Source organism: Diprion similis, chromosome 8 (genome assembly GCF_021155765.1).
Source record: "Diprion similis isolate iyDipSimi1 chromosome 8, iyDipSimi1.1, whole genome shotgun sequence".
NCBI lineage: Eukaryota > Metazoa > Arthropoda > Insecta > Hymenoptera > Diprionidae > Diprion > Diprion similis.
In genome coordinates this window covers 1,196,882-1,215,000 of record NC_060112.1, presented here as the reverse complement: position 1 = coordinate 1,215,000, position 18,119 = coordinate 1,196,882, and the positions used below count along the sequence as shown (strand labels likewise).

At 38.5% G+C, this 18,119-nt stretch overlaps 3 protein-coding genes across 6 annotated transcripts; 2 read left to right on the top strand and 1 right to left on the bottom strand.

The window, feature by feature from the left end:
* Positions 1–236: 236 nt before the first annotated feature.
* On the top strand, positions 237–7,295 carry LOC124408464 (polycomb group protein Psc-like). The gene is made up of 6 exons (XM_046885386.1): positions 237–593; positions 2,064–2,268; positions 3,830–3,920; positions 4,018–4,121; positions 4,288–4,658; positions 4,873–7,295. Exons 2-6 carry the CDS (start codon positions 2,154–2,156, stop codon positions 6,865–6,867), a joined length of 2,676 nt encoding a protein of 891 aa, XP_046741342.1. The 5' UTR covers positions 237–593; positions 2,064–2,153; the 3' UTR covers positions 6,868–7,295.
* A 3,315-nt stretch (positions 7,296–10,610) lies between these two features.
* LOC124408469 (prohibitin-2) lies at positions 10,611–13,188 on the top strand. Of its 3 annotated transcripts, none has more exons than XR_006929443.1 (7): positions 10,611–10,960; positions 11,111–11,373; positions 11,503–11,820; positions 11,973–12,050; positions 12,269–12,365; positions 12,666–12,919; positions 13,051–13,188. XR_006929443.1 is itself a non-coding variant. In XM_046885408.1 (7 exons), the coding sequence occupies exons 1-6, from the start codon at positions 10,831–10,833 to the stop codon at positions 12,866–12,868; spliced, it is 1,089 nt and encodes a 362-aa protein (XP_046741364.1). In that variant the 5' UTR covers positions 10,611–10,830; the 3' UTR covers positions 12,869–12,908; positions 13,051–13,188. The 3 variants fall into 3 exon arrangements, 2 of the variants coding, with proteins under 2 accessions (XP_046741364.1, XP_046741365.1); XM_046885408.1 differs by having other exon boundaries at positions 12,666–12,908; XM_046885409.1 differs by lacking the exon at positions 12,666–12,919 and having other exon boundaries at positions 10,615–10,960.
* A 1,270-nt stretch (positions 13,189–14,458) lies between these two features.
* On the bottom strand, positions 14,459–18,036 carry LOC124408468 (solute carrier family 35 member F6). 2 transcript variants are annotated; one of them, XM_046885406.1, is made up of 8 exons: positions 17,891–18,036; positions 17,569–17,677; positions 17,335–17,482; positions 16,641–16,991; positions 16,260–16,344; positions 15,274–15,432; positions 15,001–15,155; positions 14,459–14,888 (listed from the first exon to the last, which is right to left on the bottom strand). In XM_046885406.1, exons 2-8 carry the CDS (start codon positions 17,643–17,645, stop codon positions 14,721–14,723), a joined length of 1,143 nt encoding a protein of 380 aa, XP_046741362.1. In that variant the 5' UTR covers positions 17,646–17,677; positions 17,891–18,036; the 3' UTR covers positions 14,459–14,720. The 2 variants fall into 2 exon arrangements, with proteins under 2 accessions (XP_046741362.1, XP_046741363.1); XM_046885407.1 differs by having other exon boundaries at positions 17,569–17,682; positions 18,013–18,031.
* Positions 18,037–18,119: the final 83 nt, after the last annotated feature.

The following is an 18,119-nucleotide window of genomic DNA, read 5'->3' as shown; positions in this document are numbered from 1 at the left end:
GTGCTGCCAAAGCCCGGGAGGTAGGGCAGAGTCCGTCAGGGGAGGTACGGAAAACACTACTGGGGGGTCGTCGAGAGAGCGAGAAGGGCGGTAAATAATAGTCGTAAGGGGAGCGAAGGGCACGGCGCGCGGTGCTGCGCCGAGGCGTCGAGGGGCCGAGGGGAAACCACCACCACCACCACCACCAGGAGAGAGAGAGACTCCCTCGTTTGGTTTAGTTTGGCGCGAGACGTCCTGGTGATCGGTTGTGCGTTAACCTCTCCGCGTCACGCTTACATCGTGAGTCGCCCTCCTCTCCCACCCTCACCCTCCAGCCCTCGCTCGTTCTCTCTCCCCTCCTCCCCCCACCCTCGCCTCATCGACGCTATTCCGACGACTGAAGTTCGGGTTTTTAACGCTTCGTGCAACATGGCGCTGACTGTACCGCTGTTCATGATTCTCCGTGGATCACCGCAACTGCCTATGGATATACGTGGACACAACTACCAGCACTACTATCGCCGTTGCTCCTGCTAGTCAACTGCTCTGTCGCTCAGCGGTGTTTGGATTATTCTCTGTGGATCTTTATATGCGTTGGTTTTTCATTCCGTGTTGTACGTAACCGTGATACCAATTTTCTTTAGTATTCTCAACGATTTCAATGACCTCGTAGTCTCGACTCTTTGTATTGTGCCAATTTAAAAGTTACCATTCGACACATGTTCAACTCTGTGTGATGGCGTTGCTTCTTATGAACCTGCGGCTCTTATGTACATACACATACACTTGGTATACAGAGATATGCCGCATTTAGGTATACACATATTCTCCCTTTATAAATCATTGCTTGCTCTCTTCCCTTTCGAGTTTAGCCAATTTTTATACACTTTTCAAGACTCCTGCGTCTTGTACGAATCTATTTGTTTCGTTGACACTATAGCTACATGTGTGCATGAGGGCATGTGTGCGCGTGCGCGCTCGTGTGTGTGGGGGGAGACACATCCACATCTTTGTAAGTTCAGACCTCCTAGTTGGAGTAAGAGAGTGAGTGTTGAAGAGAGAGACAGAGAGAAAGAGCGAGAGAGAGAGAGTGTAGGCTGCTGCATATCGCGAGTACACAAAGAGAGGAGGGGAACGCAACTCTCCTAATAACGTGGAGAGTTTTTAAACCATTTAACGCACATTCATTTGCCTCTATTGTATGTATGTACATACAGTATGTATAGTTATGTTACGTTGCACCCGGGTTCTACCGATATTTAATCGGCAGAACGCGGAATAGACGTTGAAACGACTATTGATGCTTCTCATTCTAGGTTCTTTCTCTCCTCGACTGATTGCATGAGGGATATGGAAAAATAGATGGTTGTACTGAGAATGATTTCGTTTTTCGGCCGGAAAAGGAGTTCGTTTGTAGATTGTTGTTTGGTTTAAGAACAATTGTGTACACCGACGTACACGGGCATGCAAGCACAGGAAAAACGCTATACTAACGTGCAACGTGAAATTGAAAATCGGAAAACTCGACTATACCTACGTACTCGACGATGGAAGGGAAGGAAGAGAAAGGGAATGGAGGGAAGGACGGGACGGGACGGGACGGCAGTGTAGGACAGGGAGGGGACTTCTCGCTACCTGAGAGTCCTTTATGAAAGTGGGGTAACCTAAACCTAAACCTAAACACATGCTACGTTATGTACCGCCTGAGCTCCGGTGCATAGCAGCAATGCATCGTACATAAATACGATTGGAAAATATCATAAAAAAATATTCCAATTGTCTATACCTATGTATACATATACGCGCGGTTTATGACGAGACTTCGGTCCTTACCGACGGCCGGTGACCGCTAAACTTAATTGACGCATGAAACGAAACTAAGGGAATGAAAACGAAAGTCCCAAATTTCTGACAACCCTTGGTAGGCACATAAGAATCGAGTGTGTGTGTGTGTGTATATACGAACGACATGAGGTATCATTTTCCATTGACTTGCGGTTGTTCGAAACAAAATAATAAAACTCCTATCCCCCGAAGAGGCGAAAACTTTTAAACCATGGAGCGTGTTTCTGTTTATGTTTCAGTAGCCTGGATTTTGTTTGAGCAGTAAAACAAAAGAAAGCAGCAGGGAGAAGGGAGAGACAGAAAAAAAGAAGTAAAACTTAGTAGTAAATATGGCGGGTATGGGAAGGAGAACGTATCTCCGAGATGTGAACCCCTATCTGATATGTCCTCTCTGCAGAGGATACCTCGTAGATGCCACTACCGTCGTCGAATGCCTCCATTCATGTGAGTATACATCCGTAATAAGACTTATTATTCACATTTGTTTAGACACTTTAACGACATAACATGTGCACGACGACACGTGTTGCATTTTCGAATTTAGGTTCTTCTCCCTCTTGTTTTATTGTTGTGTCACGCATTTTATGTCGATAACAGCTTAATCAATAAGCCCGTGTACACGATACATGTAATATACATATATTGCATCAAAGGATGATTGGTAGTGCAAATTATTTTCGAAAGAATCAAGATTTAGGAAGGACAGGATAAAGACCGTTAAAATCGGTGTGGATGATTAACCTTGTTACTTATTACAAAATTGTGTACAGACCTTATCTTCGAAAACTCAAAATCGCACGTCGCCGGTGTTTCGGTTTTTCTTCCTTGGTGAAAACTATTTTTACGATGTTATACGAATTTTTAGAAAAATTGAAACATTTCGTATTATTTCGTACAAAATTGTAAATATACATATCTTTTCATAAGGAATTGTTAATTTTTTTCAAAAATTATTTGGTCTTTTAGATTTCTTGGTGAAAAAGTAGAAACTTTTATGAAAAACTATGCATATTTATAATTATGTGCGAAAACAATTTTTTTGTACGAAATGTATCAAGTCATTTAAAAATTCGTAGAATCCATTTTCACAAGGGTTGTAATTACGGCAGTACAATATTATATACGTATGTATATGTATGTATATATACATTTACATTATACGGTAAGTCGTACACACGACGACACCTTTTCACCGACAGTACATACCTACATACCTAACTGCCGACTACCTCGGAGGTCCTAAACGGCAAAACTAATAAACTATCCTCTCTTGGAAGTCCATTCCCGGAATGCGTTAGTCTCTAAACAAACCTGGTCTGCGGGTGGATCCTGCGGGCGTTTTATTTTTCCTCTCTACATTTTTTGTCTTATCGAATCCCCGATCGACGGTATGTTCCATCGCTCTCTTTTAATTTATCTCTTTTCTCGCATTATTGATAATTCATTTTTATGTTTTATTCAAACAAGTGACGTAAACCCATCGTCGAGGATGATTAGATTTTACATCTGTGAAACCTATATCGCTGCTATGCGATTCGTTAAGGGGGTGCCATGGTCGATTTCCCCGTTGACGTATGTACTTCAAATATCGTAGTCTACGTATTTCAAACACGAAAAAGGTCTCAACAGCCCCATTCTATAAACAATGCTGAACGAAAGGACTTCAATTAATTTTCAATCTGACGCAGAAACGAAGAAACGGCACGGATTCTGCGAAATCGCTGTAATAAATTCGTAGAATTTATACCATTTCTTTTTTTTTTCTACGAGAAATCAAAATGCATTTGAGTGTTTTCCTTCAGAATTGTGTATAGAATGGAGCTGTTCAACCCTTTTTTGCGTTTGAGGTACGTGGACTTTGATATTCGGAAATATATACGACACATCAAAATCGATTAGGGAATCCCCTTAAGAGTGAACAGTGCGCATGTTTGAAAAAAAACCTCACATAAATGTTTTTTTCATATAGTTTCCCAATTTTTTAAATAAAACTTTCGATTTTCAGTCTGTAGAAGCTGCATACTAAAGCATTTGAGCGCAGAAGCTCATTGTCCAACGTGCAATCATGTCCTGAATAATGCCAAACCCGATATCAAGTAAGCATAAAAAAGACTGAAAATTATGTTGATATGAAAAATAAAAAATACTACTCCTTGTAGTGGCCACTACTAAATTGGTATCTTTTATTTACAGGGCTGACAAGGCATTACAGGACATCGTCTATAAATTGGTACCCGGACTTTATCACAAAGAAATGAGGAGAAGACGGGAATTCTATAAGAAACACCCCGAGCACGGTAATCTTTATTATTCTGCAATTATCTTTAGTCAAAGTTGTGATAAATTATTTTTATCGTGTAAAACAATGTTTTTTTTTCTTCTTATTTCCCTTCGTTTTCTCCATTTGGCCGTCTCGATATGTTTTATTAAAGTTTTCTTTATTTTGCCGCGAATTTTGAACAGCCGATTCGGCCACGCCAGAACAAAGAGGCGAGGACGTTAGTGGGAGATTGATTTTTGCCCCCGAAGATGCAGTAAGCTTGAGTCTGGAGTACTTGCCTCCCGGTGCCGACCCCTTGACCTTGGGGCCGACGACCAACGATATGGATTCCATTCACCGCAATATGAACAATAACAACAACAACAACGATAACGCCAATAGAAGATACCTCCAGTGTCCAGCTTTGGTAACAATCGCGCATTTGAAGAAATTCTTGGCTCTCAAGTACAGTGTTGACCTAACTCGATACACCATCGAAATTTGCCATCGAACTGCTCCTCTACCTGAACACTGGACCCTCATGGATGTTGCCTATATGTATGCGTGGAAAAGGGTGAGTCATCCAACGGAAATTACATTTTCAATAATCATTTGGTGTATTCAGTTTATTGCTGAGTTGCATTTTCATCAGTGCAATAAAACTTTGTCATGATTTTGGTATTGGTATTGAATAATCGAATTATAATTTACAGTAAGGCTTACACTAATCAGTATGAAGAATTAATTGAAACTACCATTAATTACATATAACTGAATCTCATTTCCAGAATGCACCGATGAGATTTTTCTATCGTATCGCGCAAGAAGAACCCCGGCTAGAGGCCCCGCCTCATGATCGACCTTCGACTCCAGGCCTTGGCGCAAGCTTACCTCCCAGTGATTCTGCTCTAGATGATACCAATGATATCAAACATGAGAAAGAGTCCGAACAAATAGTTGTCGATACGAAAGAAGCGCCACAGGTAAAAAGCCCCATAAAGATATTGAAAAATTCTGAAGGTCGGTATGAGGTTCTGAAGAGTCCTACAACTCAGAATCCTCTCATGCCCACGAATGGCAATAGTTTGGAACAAAAAAATCTCAGTCCAGAGTTCAGTGTCGTTAGCATCGGGGATGGGCAGAATTCGAATGGAGTTAAAATAACACTCAAGCAGTGCTTGCCGAATACTCTGACCTTGAAGAAACCAAAAGTGATCAGTAACGTTGTGCTGCGTCGCTGTCCAATCAAAAACGATGTTCAAAAACCTTTGAATATCGAGCAGGTCCAGCTGCAGAGGTCGACGAATCAGGCCAAAACGCCAATCACTGGGGATAAAACTGTGATGGGAAAAGAAAAAAAAAGTGTAAAAGATACGGCGATAGAATTGCAACAGGATAAGCAAAAGCGTAAAGTAACTTTTGGTGAAACGCCTGCTGTGTCTGCGTCACCTAAAGTCAAACTGAATGGCGACTGTGCAACTGTAACTAACAAGAAACCAGCGGAGCTCACGGAAAAAAAACAATTCCTTCAAAGCTTTCAACTCACAGCCAGAGATTCTAAGAATGAAGCACCGGTGCCAAAGGATTCGGTAAAAAATGTCGGTCCTAAAGTTGATGTTTATACTTTCCCAAACGAACCTTCTCCACTGCCGGCCGGTGCTGTTAAAAGAAAATGTCCCCCTGGTCTGCCGATATTCGAAGCTAAACGACGAAAACTTCCGTTCCAAAATCAACCGAAAAAACTTACCGTGAAACCGCTGAACAGGCTCAAAACTAGCCAGCAACCGCAAACACCGAATTCTACCAGTTTGGGTGCAAATTGCGGTGGGAATCCTGCGGGGATTACGACACCGGCTACGTCGATAGCCGTGAGTACTGCTTGCGTTAAGTCTACTAGTCCCAATGTTTACAGTAACACTCGAAATTTATTGGATGGATGCGGACTGAATATTCCGGCTAGCCTTAGCATCACTCTGACAGCACCAAAGTCGCCAAGTAGTAGTAACAGCGCAGGGACTGACCCCGGAAACTTGAAGGACAACCAGATGAGCCTGTTGAATAAAGTTAATCCGAGCATTACGTTAAACGATCGATCAGTAGACCCGAGAGTTCTGAAAGCCCTGAAAACGGGCCAGATCCGAATGCCAGCGCCGAGTAAAACGAAGCCGAGAAATCAATCGGATAGGGAAATAAAGATCAGCCCTAAACGAAAGAAGGATCAGGACCAGCTAGGAGAAGATGCCCTGGACCTTAGCGGTGGCAAAAAAATTGACATTCATCCGCTCAGGATTCCCCAGCCAGTTTCGAAACCCAAAGGTAAATCCGCCGCGGCCGCTACCAGGGAGAATAACATCGCTCTAGGACAGGTCGTCACCCTCGTTGGCGGGCAACGGTATTACAGAGCTCCGCCTGGGTCGCTCACTCCGGCCGCGCATCGAGTAACTGATATTCCTTCACCCGCGAGTACCAGAACTCCTGTTTACGCTCCGTCTTGTCTGCCTAGCCCCACCGGTAGCAGCAGATCAAGCCTGTCCTCCGTTTTTCCCAGTCTACAGAGCCTGTTTGCCCTTAGCCAAGCGCAAAATAGACAACAGTTACAAATAGAGGCTAGACTAAGGCTGCCCCAAACAGATGCAAACTCTCCTAACAGTCCAAGCAAAAGCCATCTCGCTGCTCAGTGTGCACCTATAAAACCTGCGAGATCTTCTGTCACGTCATTGGCAGTTCCCATTATTAAACAACCGAACAACGCGACTCTGCCTTGCGAGGGCACGCTACGTTGACGGTGCTTTCGGTTTTTGTTTTTATTTCTCTCAATATCACGAACAATGTTAGCAAAGTGTGAAATTAGTGTAAACTTAATTCTATATGTCTCTCGCGATATATTGGCAACCAAAGACTTGGACATTTTTGTACTGGCTTACTGAACTCCTTTATACCAGACTGAAGTATGCGACAAAGTGAGTGAATATAACGACGCTGATCTTTATTTGATAAAAGTATTTGATCTTACGTTTGTGTTGAAGACATTAAGAAAGAGGTCGAGGATAGGGACGGACTAATACGAATATGCTTAGTAAATATTGTTTGGTTTATTATTAATTTATTGAACTGAAGACGTGAAAAAAGTATTTGTAGGATTATGTGAACAGGCTGTTTCAACGAAAAATATTATTACTGCTGTCTCAATTGTTATCAACGACACTCTTTTCAACTATCAAATTTATATCCCTTTACGAAGTTTTTACGAGGTTAGCTAACTAAACAAATTTCAAACTGACATATACGGATGATCTTTTCTAGGTATGAAAAATATATATCAGTATTGTGTCTTGAATAGAGATAACATAATTTGTGGCTATTGTTGTTAATATTTTAGTTCTCATTCTATTTCGTTGATTGTTTATTGCATTGAATGATAATATTAATAGTAATAATAATTAGGATAATATTGTTATGTCACGTATATTTATGTGTTTGTATTATATTTTATATAATATTACGCTCATGTCTATTAATAATTTTTTTATCAGTTATGTATATATTATACATACTAGACATATTATACATACATACCATGTATCAAAAAGGATCATTAACTGATGCAATTTGCAAATTAGTTTATAAGGCATGACATTATACATACTATTTTAATACAACCATTGATGACTATGAAACAGTTATTCATTGAAATTCAATAGTGTCCATAAAACTGGCACTGCATAATAATGGGATCAATGTTACGTATACTGCTGTGCTCGATATGTGTATGATATATTGTGTACAAGAGCTTGAATATTCGTGCATAGCGTGAAAGTTTACGCAAAATGCACAATCGTCAGATGTTAAATATACTTGAAACTATATCGTACCTTAGCGACAAAGGTGGCATAACCGAAAAAACATTTATTTTCAATACGAGCAAAATAAGAAAAATAAAACTTTCAAAAGTTCGACGGGGCAATCCATAGATCTTTAAAGAAAAATATTATTATCGAAAAGTTTATTCGCACTCAGTAGGATAACACGAATCGAAGTTGGGATTTATTTGGTTGCACCTTTAGCGGCAGAAACTGAGGGTGCTTTGAATTATGTCACTATTGTTAATTTGTAAATTGTGTTTGCTTTATGATTTATGACATTTTGTGTTTGAGTTCTGTCGTTTTTCTTGCCCAGAAAATTCATATCTTTTGAATTTGAGCAATTTTATTTCGTGACGTGTCCCTATAATCTTTGCAATTTCAGTATAAACAATTGGTGTTGAGCCTATTTATTGGCGAATTCTATCATTGTTCTTGAAATTTCTCCAATATTTTGTGCTTTTGACCACGGAATTATAGTAATTCATTTTCGAATTTTTTTTTTTTTTTGTTCACTTACGTTTTCACCTTTTATCTATTGATGTTGGCGTAAGAACAATTGTGTATTGATGAGGAATGAGTTACAGGACATCGGGATAATTATAATAAAATGAAAAATCTTTAATTTTGGTTAAAGTAAAGATGTGCATGAAAATTAAAACCTAGGTTTAGTTGAAAATAAGATTACAAAGAGATTCGTTTCCATCGTGTTGTTGCAGTTGTTTCCAAATTGTTGTACAAGATGAAATCAGTGTAATACATTTCGATAACCTTATAAGGAGCTCCTGTAACTTTAGCTGAACGAGTTATTGTTGTATATTCAGATGGGCATAGTAAATGGGTCCTGATTTCAGAAATCTTTTAATTCCCTATTCTATCATAAAGTTAATTTCAAATGATTTCTTATAAGTTTGCTGAATTCGAATTAATCCACGTACTGTAATTCAATTTCAACTATTCATGTTAATTCCTATTAATTTGAATTAATTTACATCCCATTGACACGCCAATTGGACAAGTTCTGTCCTCCTCGGTCTCAGGTTCATGATGTTAGTAACCAGATTCAAAATGACATCATAATATGTGGTAATTTTGGACGTATTAAAATGAACAGTAATGACTTATCTGCAAATTAAAACGCAGGGAATCTTAATTGCCGAAATTAATGTCGATGAAAGTGGCATAATTACAAAAATGAAGTATTTTCTTCATTATTAATTATTGATTTATATTTCATCAAAACAATAACGACATTTATTGATTTACGGCACAGGCCAAATAAATATTACACTTACTTTATTCGTATGAAGTGTCATAATTTGAGATGTGTAACTATTCAAGTAAAGTTGGCCAAAACAACTCTAAAACCAGGTTGTTCATGACAGATCCGGTTCAAAACCGGCGCGCTACGATGACGATACTTCTGCCCTTTGACGGCGAGTTTCGCAACATCGAAATTGTATAGTATTAACTGAAAAACGCTAATTTTTGAGTTGTGTCACCTTTATCGCCAAGGTGTGATATGTATATTATACATAATACATATACATTAGTCATTGATAAATAAAATTCCATGCTCTGCAACTCCTCAATACAATTAGTCAAATGTCGATTTTACACAAAATCTATGTTTGAAGACTGTAACTTTTCCGTTTCATTTTTTGGTGAAGTATTAATAATTAATGTCGACTGGGCTGAAGCATTGTCGGAAGAATTTGAAAACGCCGTATCAGCATAGACTTAGACGCGGACCGTGCACCGAGCTGAAGCCCTATCAAAAAGAGAAAGCAACAGCAGAAGACGGATCTCTCTGTTGCACGGTCAAAAGAGTAGTGAGAAGCCATCAGTCAAGAAAAGCAATAAAGCAAGCGGGGACGTGTAAAGACCATGTAGCACTCTTACTTTTACTGGCCGAACATACTCACTCTTTTTCTTCCTATATTAAATAAACAAATGAACGGAAAGGGTTTAAATTGCGACGGTCCATCGCGCTTTCATAGCGCAATTCTGGAAAATTATTCGAAATCTGAAAATTGTCTAATAATATGTGGTTTCTGGACACGTGAGACAATTTCTACATTCCTCCATTTCAGGGTCCAAAATGTATGTATGTATCACGGGGTAGTACTCCGTGGTATGTATACATCGTTGAGATACTTTCCGCAATTCCGGAAAGGATGAGAAGTAAAATGAGCCATCGTGGGACTGTTTTCATGCAATATTTAGTTTGCTCGGTCGGTAAGAATAGGAGTGCGACATGTTTGATTACGTCTTGACGTATATATTTTCAAATATCGAAGTCCACGTATCTCAAAGTGTGAACAAAATAGCTGCATTCTATATACAATTGTGAACAAAAACACTCCATACATTTATCTTAGACGCGGAAATAAAGAAGTGGCATAGATTCTACGAAATAGCAATGGTAAATTCGTCTTCTATCGGGTATTAACTAGATTGTCCAGTATACAGCGTATGCTTTTGGATGTATTCCAAAATTAGTGCCCCCCGTGCTATTCACCATCTTTTATCTCTTTTGCACTCAGGAGTTAGTTATTAGCTCTGTCTGTCCTTAGAAAGCTCTGAGCACCGGTCAATGTGTGATTTCGGAACACACTCTTTGTTGCAGCGCGATCAGCGTCTCCACGCCTAACTCGTCATCAACTCGTCCACACAACCGAAGTCGGCAGTCTAGGTTTCATTAAGAGCACGTGGTTAAAACCAAGTAGAGCCAGCGGTAGGTCTCGTTATCGGCCTTTTAACCCTTGCATCAGCTAGTTTGTTCGTTACGTGAAATCATTCCCGAATTTACCGAGCATTTATTTGAGGATCATTATTTTAGTTTAGTTATTGAAACTATTAATTGCCGTGAAATCTATATAGACAATGGCGCAAAGTAAGCTCAACGAACTGGCTGGCAAGTTTGGAAAAGGTCCGAATGGTTTAGCGCCGGGATTGAAATTTCTTGCTGTTGCCGGCGCTGCCATGTATGGAGTCTCACAGTCTATGTATACTGGTAAATCACTCTACCTAATTCATGTTTTAGTTATAAGATCATATTTACAATTGCGTTGGGATGGGGAAAATTTTCTGTTCCAACACTGCTTGTATACACGGTTGTAATCTATAAACTCCTCGTATTAACACCAATTCATTTTACCAATAGTCGAAGGTGGGCATCGGGCGATCATATTTTCACGCCTCGGAGGTATCCAGAAAGACATCATGACTGAGGGACTCCACTTCCGAATGCCGTGGTTCCAGTATCCCATTATATACGACATCAGAAGCAAACCCAGGAAAATTTCTTCGCCGACTGGATCAAAGGATCTTCAAATGGTCAACATTTCCCTTAGAGTCTTATCTCGCCCCGATGCATTTAATTTACCTGTCATGTATAGGCAACTAGGTCTTGACTATGATGAAAAGGTGATTGGGATTATTTCTTGTTTTACTTTTCAGTTAAAAGTAACGACGAGTTGAAACTGAGAACATTTCATGAATTATTTTATTGTAATTAGGACTTGTTTGAAAATGCTTTCGTTTTTTCACTTATAGGTTCTGCCTAGCATTTGTAATGAAGTACTAAAATCCGTGGTGGCCAAATTCAATGCATCTCAGTTGATAACGCAGCGACAACAAGTATCTATGATGATTCGCAGAGAGCTAACTGAGCGTGCAAAAGATTTCAACATTGTTTTGGATGATGTGTCAATAACAGAGTTGAGTTTCGGTAAGGAATATACAGCTGCTGTTGAGGCAAAACAGGTAGCTCAACAGGAAGCACAACGAGCAGCGTTTGTCGTTGAACGAGCCAAACAGGAGAAACAGCAAAAAATTGTCCAAGCGGAGGGAGAAGCAGAAGCTGCAAAAATGATATCCTTTTACTACTTCAATTCTAAAACTTATTTTACATGAAAAAAGAAGAAATTTGCGGCATTTCTTTAACTTTGCTATTAGTCGTATGGGTGTATTAATGATACCTGAATCTTTCGATCTTATTTACATCATCCTTGACTGAAATATACCTTGGTTTAGCTGTTGGGCAGAACCCTGGATACTTGAAGCTGAGAAAAATTCGGGCAGCACAGAGCATATCTCGAACGGTAATTCAATTCAGAGACCTAATAGACATTATGTATTTGCTATTTATAACTTCATTATAAGTTTGAAACCATGAATATTATCATATTGCCATCGACAGGTATCGGACTCATATTATTACCTTTCTTCATTGGCATCAAACCTTTTTTTCTGTACCATTGTCTGAAAGCTCAATTTCATCAAATGTTTTTAAATTAATGATACGATTTTTTTGTTTTAGATGGCAAATTCACAAAATCGTGTGTACTTGAGTGGTCACAGCCTCATGCTCAATATTCAGGATCCAACGTTCGATGATCTGTCTGAGAAATTGAAAAGTAAGCACTAATGACAAATTGGAAGGAACTTCAATCTGCGCTTCTCTATTTTGTCATATGTGCTCCTATCTAATATTTTCCAGCTTTGACTAATTTACAGTGCAAATACAAAGGACACAAAGTTGATTGTTAATCATGTAGCTATGAGATATTATAAAATACGCAAATTTGTAGATACGAGCTATATAGCGCTTTACTTCTTGCCCTGGCCTCCTGCCCATGAATTTGCAGTTTCCCATATTTGCCATTAACCTAAAAGGACCAGGCACGCTCGCAAAATCCGAGATCATCTGATTTCAGGTAATGGTACGTGGCCTGCTAGGTGGGAAAACTGGAATGAATCTACGCAGCATGCGGTCAAATCTTTGAACATGAATTCACCTCAGCCAGCTTTGAAAAATGTCGAAAAGCCATCGATTGCCTCAACTACTCCCTTCGTCGACGATCCTATTTCCCTTATTCTGGAATCTGCAGATGCGGGGGCTAAGCTTATTGTTCCCTAAGCGGCGTTTTAGTTAGAAGAATTTCGGATCTCTGTCTAAAGTTCGTTCAAAGAAATCTCACCAAGCGAGCCTGCCTTGTCATATCTAATTATCCCGAATTCCATTGTGATGCTTCATAACCAGGCACCCATCCTCTACTTCACACCTGCATAATATAAGGTATTAATTAGATTTTATTTCAGGCTAAGGACTACCATCCAATGAACGATACATAGATTCATACCAAAGCTGGCAAAGATTGTCCTGGGTAAAACTTGCGTACATCAATACTGTCACGCCTGTATAATGAAGTAATTGTAATAAATGAACAGTTTTAGTTTAAGAAATAAGATTCGAGTTTTTCAGTAACTAAAATTCTGCATTTGTGGTACTGCGGTTTCTTGGTAACTTTTTTGCATTTAGAACTTTTGTATGCATCAAGCAGGTTGGAATCGTTTGCAATCTCCTTCCTAATATATGTTATGCCGAAATAGGGTTCCAAGATTCACTCATATACTTTCAAAATTAATGACGTGTTTTTTTAACACATTGAGAGGCGTTATCTGTTCTTGATTCTGACTTTTGGAAAGAATTTTTGCAGAGACCACATTTGCCAAAGTTATGCAACAGATGACCGTTTGTCTGAAAATGTTTGTACTCAAAAGTTTTGTCTCAGAATCAACTAGTCCGAGAGTTCTCTGACAAATTGACCTCTTAGGAATATGAAAAAGAAGTAACAGATTCAACAATTGAATAAATACGTAAAATATAAGAAGAAATTTTTGGTTTTTCGAATGTAACTTTTGATCCGGTGTTCACAGCGACTTTAGACTACGTGCAATCGTTTACTCGCCAAATTACGTCAATATAGAGTCTGAATAAATTTATTCCAGCAGTTTTCAAAGTTCACAAGGAATGGACTGAAAAATATAAAGGGATTAACATTTCTTTTTGTCGAGATCTACATTAATCGTAAATATTAATTAATTCCAAAGTTACATCGATACAGTGTCTGATTAAATGGAATTGATGATGATGGTAATGATGAGTAATTAAGTCTATCATTTTTTAAATCTAGGGAACTGATAAAAAAGGGGTTTGCTTTGTTTACGATTTGAGGACTTGAAAATTGATTTGACTTCCAACAGTTTCGTAGAAGCATTACGTCAACGATTGGACCCCCAGAATTTCGAAATAGATGTAGAATATTGGGAGATGGACAGATGTTGAAATCAGAGGTCTTTTCGTTTTCTGGTAGTCATTTGTGAATTTATGACAGTAATGACTTGATACGAGTCGCAGCCAAATAATTACCCTGCAGATTCCGGTTGTAGACCAAATTCTTACACACGCACTCGTTGTAAGAAGTTGAAGTAAGTGAGTCTTTGTATAGCTATGGGTAGTTTGCGCACATGTTTTAATCATTTAACACTATTACACCTTAATTTCTTACAAATATCAAAATAGTCTATGCTGTTAACTTAACGATCTGCCTGTTTCAATATCACTTCTTCAAGCAAGAGATTCATTATCTAACCTTGCAGTCATTGAAAAGGAGTTTGAAGAAGTACCGTTTTCTACTACGTAGCTTTATCCATCTGTAACGTAGCTCACTATTCTCAGTAGGCATCTGTGTATTTACAGCCAGCTTGTGAAACAAATCAACAATGAATGCAACAGTTTACCGATCCAATCGCATATGTAGAGACGATGACAACATTCCATGAGAGTAAAAATTCCCATGATCCGTTATGGTGGTACCAGTGGAATATTTTTCTTCAACTTTTATCTCTTTCAGTAGCAATTGTGCATATTGACATCGACAATTCGATTTCAATACGTAGTATAAGAGTCAATGGTATCAGGAATACATTTATTCATCTCTATTGGTAACGTCGTCGGCTGCCGTATTGATAACGCTTTCTTCATCCTGGGGGGGCTGATGACGTCCCAAGCGGCATCGAATCTTCCGGAACAATTGTGGTACAACAATATTGTTGTAGCAGGACATACCAATTAGTAAAACTGCAAAACCTATGAGCTAAAAGACAGAGAGAAGGACCATATAATTGCGAAATAACTGGATACTGAAATGGTAAAAAATCATTCTGAAATCGAAAGTACGAGTTTACTAATAAGATTTGCATAATTACCTGAAGATAATGAAAAGTCTGCCATTCAAATGCCAAAGAGAATGCCCATATTACCAATGTCCTCACACTGTCTAACACCATTCTTGTAGTGGCGCTTATTTCTTTTGTAACACTTACGCCAGCAAAGTTGAAGAATGCTATGCTCACAGTCATACCTTTCAAGTTTAACAAGCAAGTAGATTAGCAATGGATTAGTATCTTGAATAAATTCGGGAATTCAGCTGGAGTCAAAAAGAAAGATACAAGAATTGCGATCATCCAACATGCACGTACCAATAATTGCCATAAGCAAATGTATGCTGTTGCCAATTTGAACAAGGGCATCTACAGTAGCTTCTAATGTGCCTCGAGAGTTGTCAGCAAAAGGTGGCGACGCATATATGTAATTGAGCGGAATCATAGCAAGGCATATTCCAAGGAATCCAAAAATACCTGTAACCACAGAAACAGAATTTCAAGTTTGTCGATACGAGCCTGATTGTAAAGATGAAATTCCATGATACAGTTGTCAGAATAAATGACATACTGCAGTGTTCCGAATCAAGTTTAAAAAAAAATTACTTTTTTTATGATCACTTATTTTTAAAACGCTTATATCTTTACTTTCACAGCATGAATTGACAAAAACCAGGTGGTGAAATTGTTCGGAAGGAAACCAACTGTTTATATAACATATTTCAGAGGTATGGCTTTGTCTTCACACTTAATTTTCGAATTGAAATAATTTTCTTACAATTTATGAGGCACTGATACATTTTTGCATTGAATTGATTATGCAATGGTTTCAATTTCACTTACACTGTATACAATACTCTGTAAACTGTAAATACTATTTAGGGATCTTTCATACCAAGTAGCTAAACTTTGTTGCGCGTCACTCAGAATTGTATCAAGCTTTTAGGCTGTTATAAGACATTCCACCGAAAGTACGGATAACAATTTTCAGATTTTTGTATGCCACATTTCTATATTTATATGACTGTCGAAAAATCAACAAAATGAGAGAAATCAAAATTTCAACTGAATATGTTTAATCGTTCAAATAAAAATATGAACAATTTTATAAAACCCGGCAAGGATACCAAAAATTCTCGGCACAATCCAAAAGTTCTCTGAGATTCAAGAAGTCCCCATGGTCCAAAAAATTCTACAATAATTCAAGGGATTCAAAGGTTTTCAGATTATTAAACTTCATAAGAATACTCTAGTTAACAGCTTATTGAACATAATCAAATTAGAGAGCCGATTTCCTACTCTACCTTCCCAACCAACTGCCTGGAGCGCAGGTATGTCCAATCCAGAGACGTATTTTTCTTCCACTACCATTTGAACTGCAGTAATCACCTTCAATATTGAAGCAGATAAAATAATTATACTTCCAATAACGATTTCTAAATTTTATGCATATTTTTTTTGAATCTAGTGGAACTTTTGGTATTGAATTTGTTCTGTTGTTCGATGAACACTGAGTTTTACACCTGTATCCAGTGTATTTTACCGGTACAGTTTTAGTATTGTTTCAATCGTCTCTATCTGCTTGAGAGATTATTAATTTAGTTTGCAAAGAGTGAATATGAATAAGTGATAAACTATGAATAAGCATTGTTTATGTGAGCCGATAACAGAAATCACTATTTTACCTGTGCACAAATGATGAGTAAATCGCCAGTGATAATAGAATTTGTACTGACATTGCTGTTATTTTGCATGATAAAATCGCTCAGCCCAACCAAGGACAAGCCGTTTATAATAAGGCAAATTCCAAACCACTCTCTCGATCCCAACTTCCGATCCAAGAATCCTACTGAGAGCATTCCAGTAAAGACTATAACTGCGCCTCGCAGCATTTGAAAGCTACTAGCATACGTCATGTTCAGCCCAACGTACATTAAAGACGTTGCAAACATATCACACATTGCTGGTACGAGTAATACAAGTGGACTAAAATTTCGGGAACCCTTTGTCAAAGAATTGGAGTCGACACTGCCATCCTGTAATAACAAATAAAGTAAGTAATTATTTTGAGTGGTGCGTAAATCAGTTTTTTGTTTCTCCAATTACATGCTAGACTTTCAGAAATGCATAGATAAGGTTCGTATAACAGTTTGTTTTATCTTGTGTCATGATTCACGATGATTCATCCTATGGTAATAAAGTGCAAGTTGGGAGTGAAGTCTGGGTACAGTTGACCTTTGTCACATTATCTACAAAGTATAATAGACACATGCTGACATAGATAAGAACTAATTGTTGTATATCGAATGTTTGCTGATGGAGGCATAGCCAGTAGCTACAATAATTCAAATAGTAGTAAAAATTCTGACTTTTTCATACCATCTGCCGGGTGTAGTAGCAAAAAGCAATTTTAAATAGCAGCATGCAAGACATTTCGCCCAGAAACATAAATGACGATTGCATGAAGGGATGATTGAAATGTCGAGGTTCTTCATCTTGACCTGCCACTATTTGCTGGTCCGCGTATCTGAAAAATAATACAACAACTCGAGCAATGTCCCAAAACAGGATGACGAGTAGGAAATACAAGAGAACTAAAATCTTTCAACTCACTTCACGGATAGCGTGTTGAGGGATCCAGTAATGACCATAAGAATGGCCAGTACTTTTTGATAGTAAGTCCAGGCCATGGCCGTTCGTTGTTTAGAATCTGTTGATTACCTGGAACTAATATATATTTTGCGTACGTTACACTTGATACTTATCGAGCAGCCAGTCTGCAAGTAGCAGGTACGAAGGCGTAAAATAAGTAACAATGGGCGTAAAAATGTACGGCTTTGGATACTGCAAGCGACAAGTATGTGCCACAAAGGATAGGCGAAATATAATCTGTGATTATTGTTATAAAAATGAGTGAGCGAAATGACCAAACGGTATGGATTTTAGCAACCGCAAAGTTTCGTAGGAGGCATTCCTGAAACGCTGAGAATTGAATCGTTGATTGAAACAGATAGAATAATTCGGTTTTGAGCAGAGACGACAAGTATGTATACATACGAAACGAGCGATAGATAGCCTCTTGTCACAAATGACAGTACAGAGAATCCGCGATATTGAACATGTAGAGTTAGGAGTACCAGGAGTACCACAGCGCTACGAGATTG

Excerpts from the sequence above, each read along its gene's own strand:
- LOC124408469 (XM_046885408.1), top strand. The coding sequence starts at position 10,831 with ATGGCGCAAAGTAAGCTCAACGAACTGGCTGGCAAGTTTGGAAAAGGT. Across the intron at positions 10,961-11,110 it reads CTCACAGTCTATGTATACTG|TCGAAGGTGGGCATCGGGCG; the intron begins GTAAATCACTCT and ends TTTTACCAATAG. Across the intron at positions 12,366-12,665 it reads TCTGTCTGAGAAATTGAAAA|GTAATGGTACGTGGCCTGCT; the intron begins GTAAGCACTAAT and ends ATCTGATTTCAG.
- LOC124408468 (XM_046885406.1), bottom strand. The coding sequence starts at position 17,645 with ATGGCCTGGACTTACTATCAAAAAGTACTGGCCATTCTTATGGTCATT. Across the intron at positions 15,433-16,259 it reads CCAGGCAGTTGGTTGGGAAG|GTATTTTTGGATTCCTTGGA; the intron begins GTAGAGTAGGAA and ends CTGTGGTTACAG. Across the intron at positions 14,889-15,000 it reads AGACTTTTCATTATCTTCAG|CTCATAGGTTTTGCAGTTTT; the intron begins GTAATTATGCAA and ends TCTGTCTTTTAG.
- LOC124408464 (XM_046885386.1), top strand. The coding sequence starts at position 2,154 with ATGGCGGGTATGGGAAGGAGAACGTATCTCCGAGATGTGAACCCCTAT. Across the intron at positions 4,122-4,287 it reads TAAGAAACACCCCGAGCACG|CCGATTCGGCCACGCCAGAA; the intron begins GTAATCTTTATT and ends AATTTTGAACAG. Across the intron at positions 4,659-4,872 it reads ATATGTATGCGTGGAAAAGG|AATGCACCGATGAGATTTTT; the intron begins GTGAGTCATCCA and ends TCTCATTTCCAG.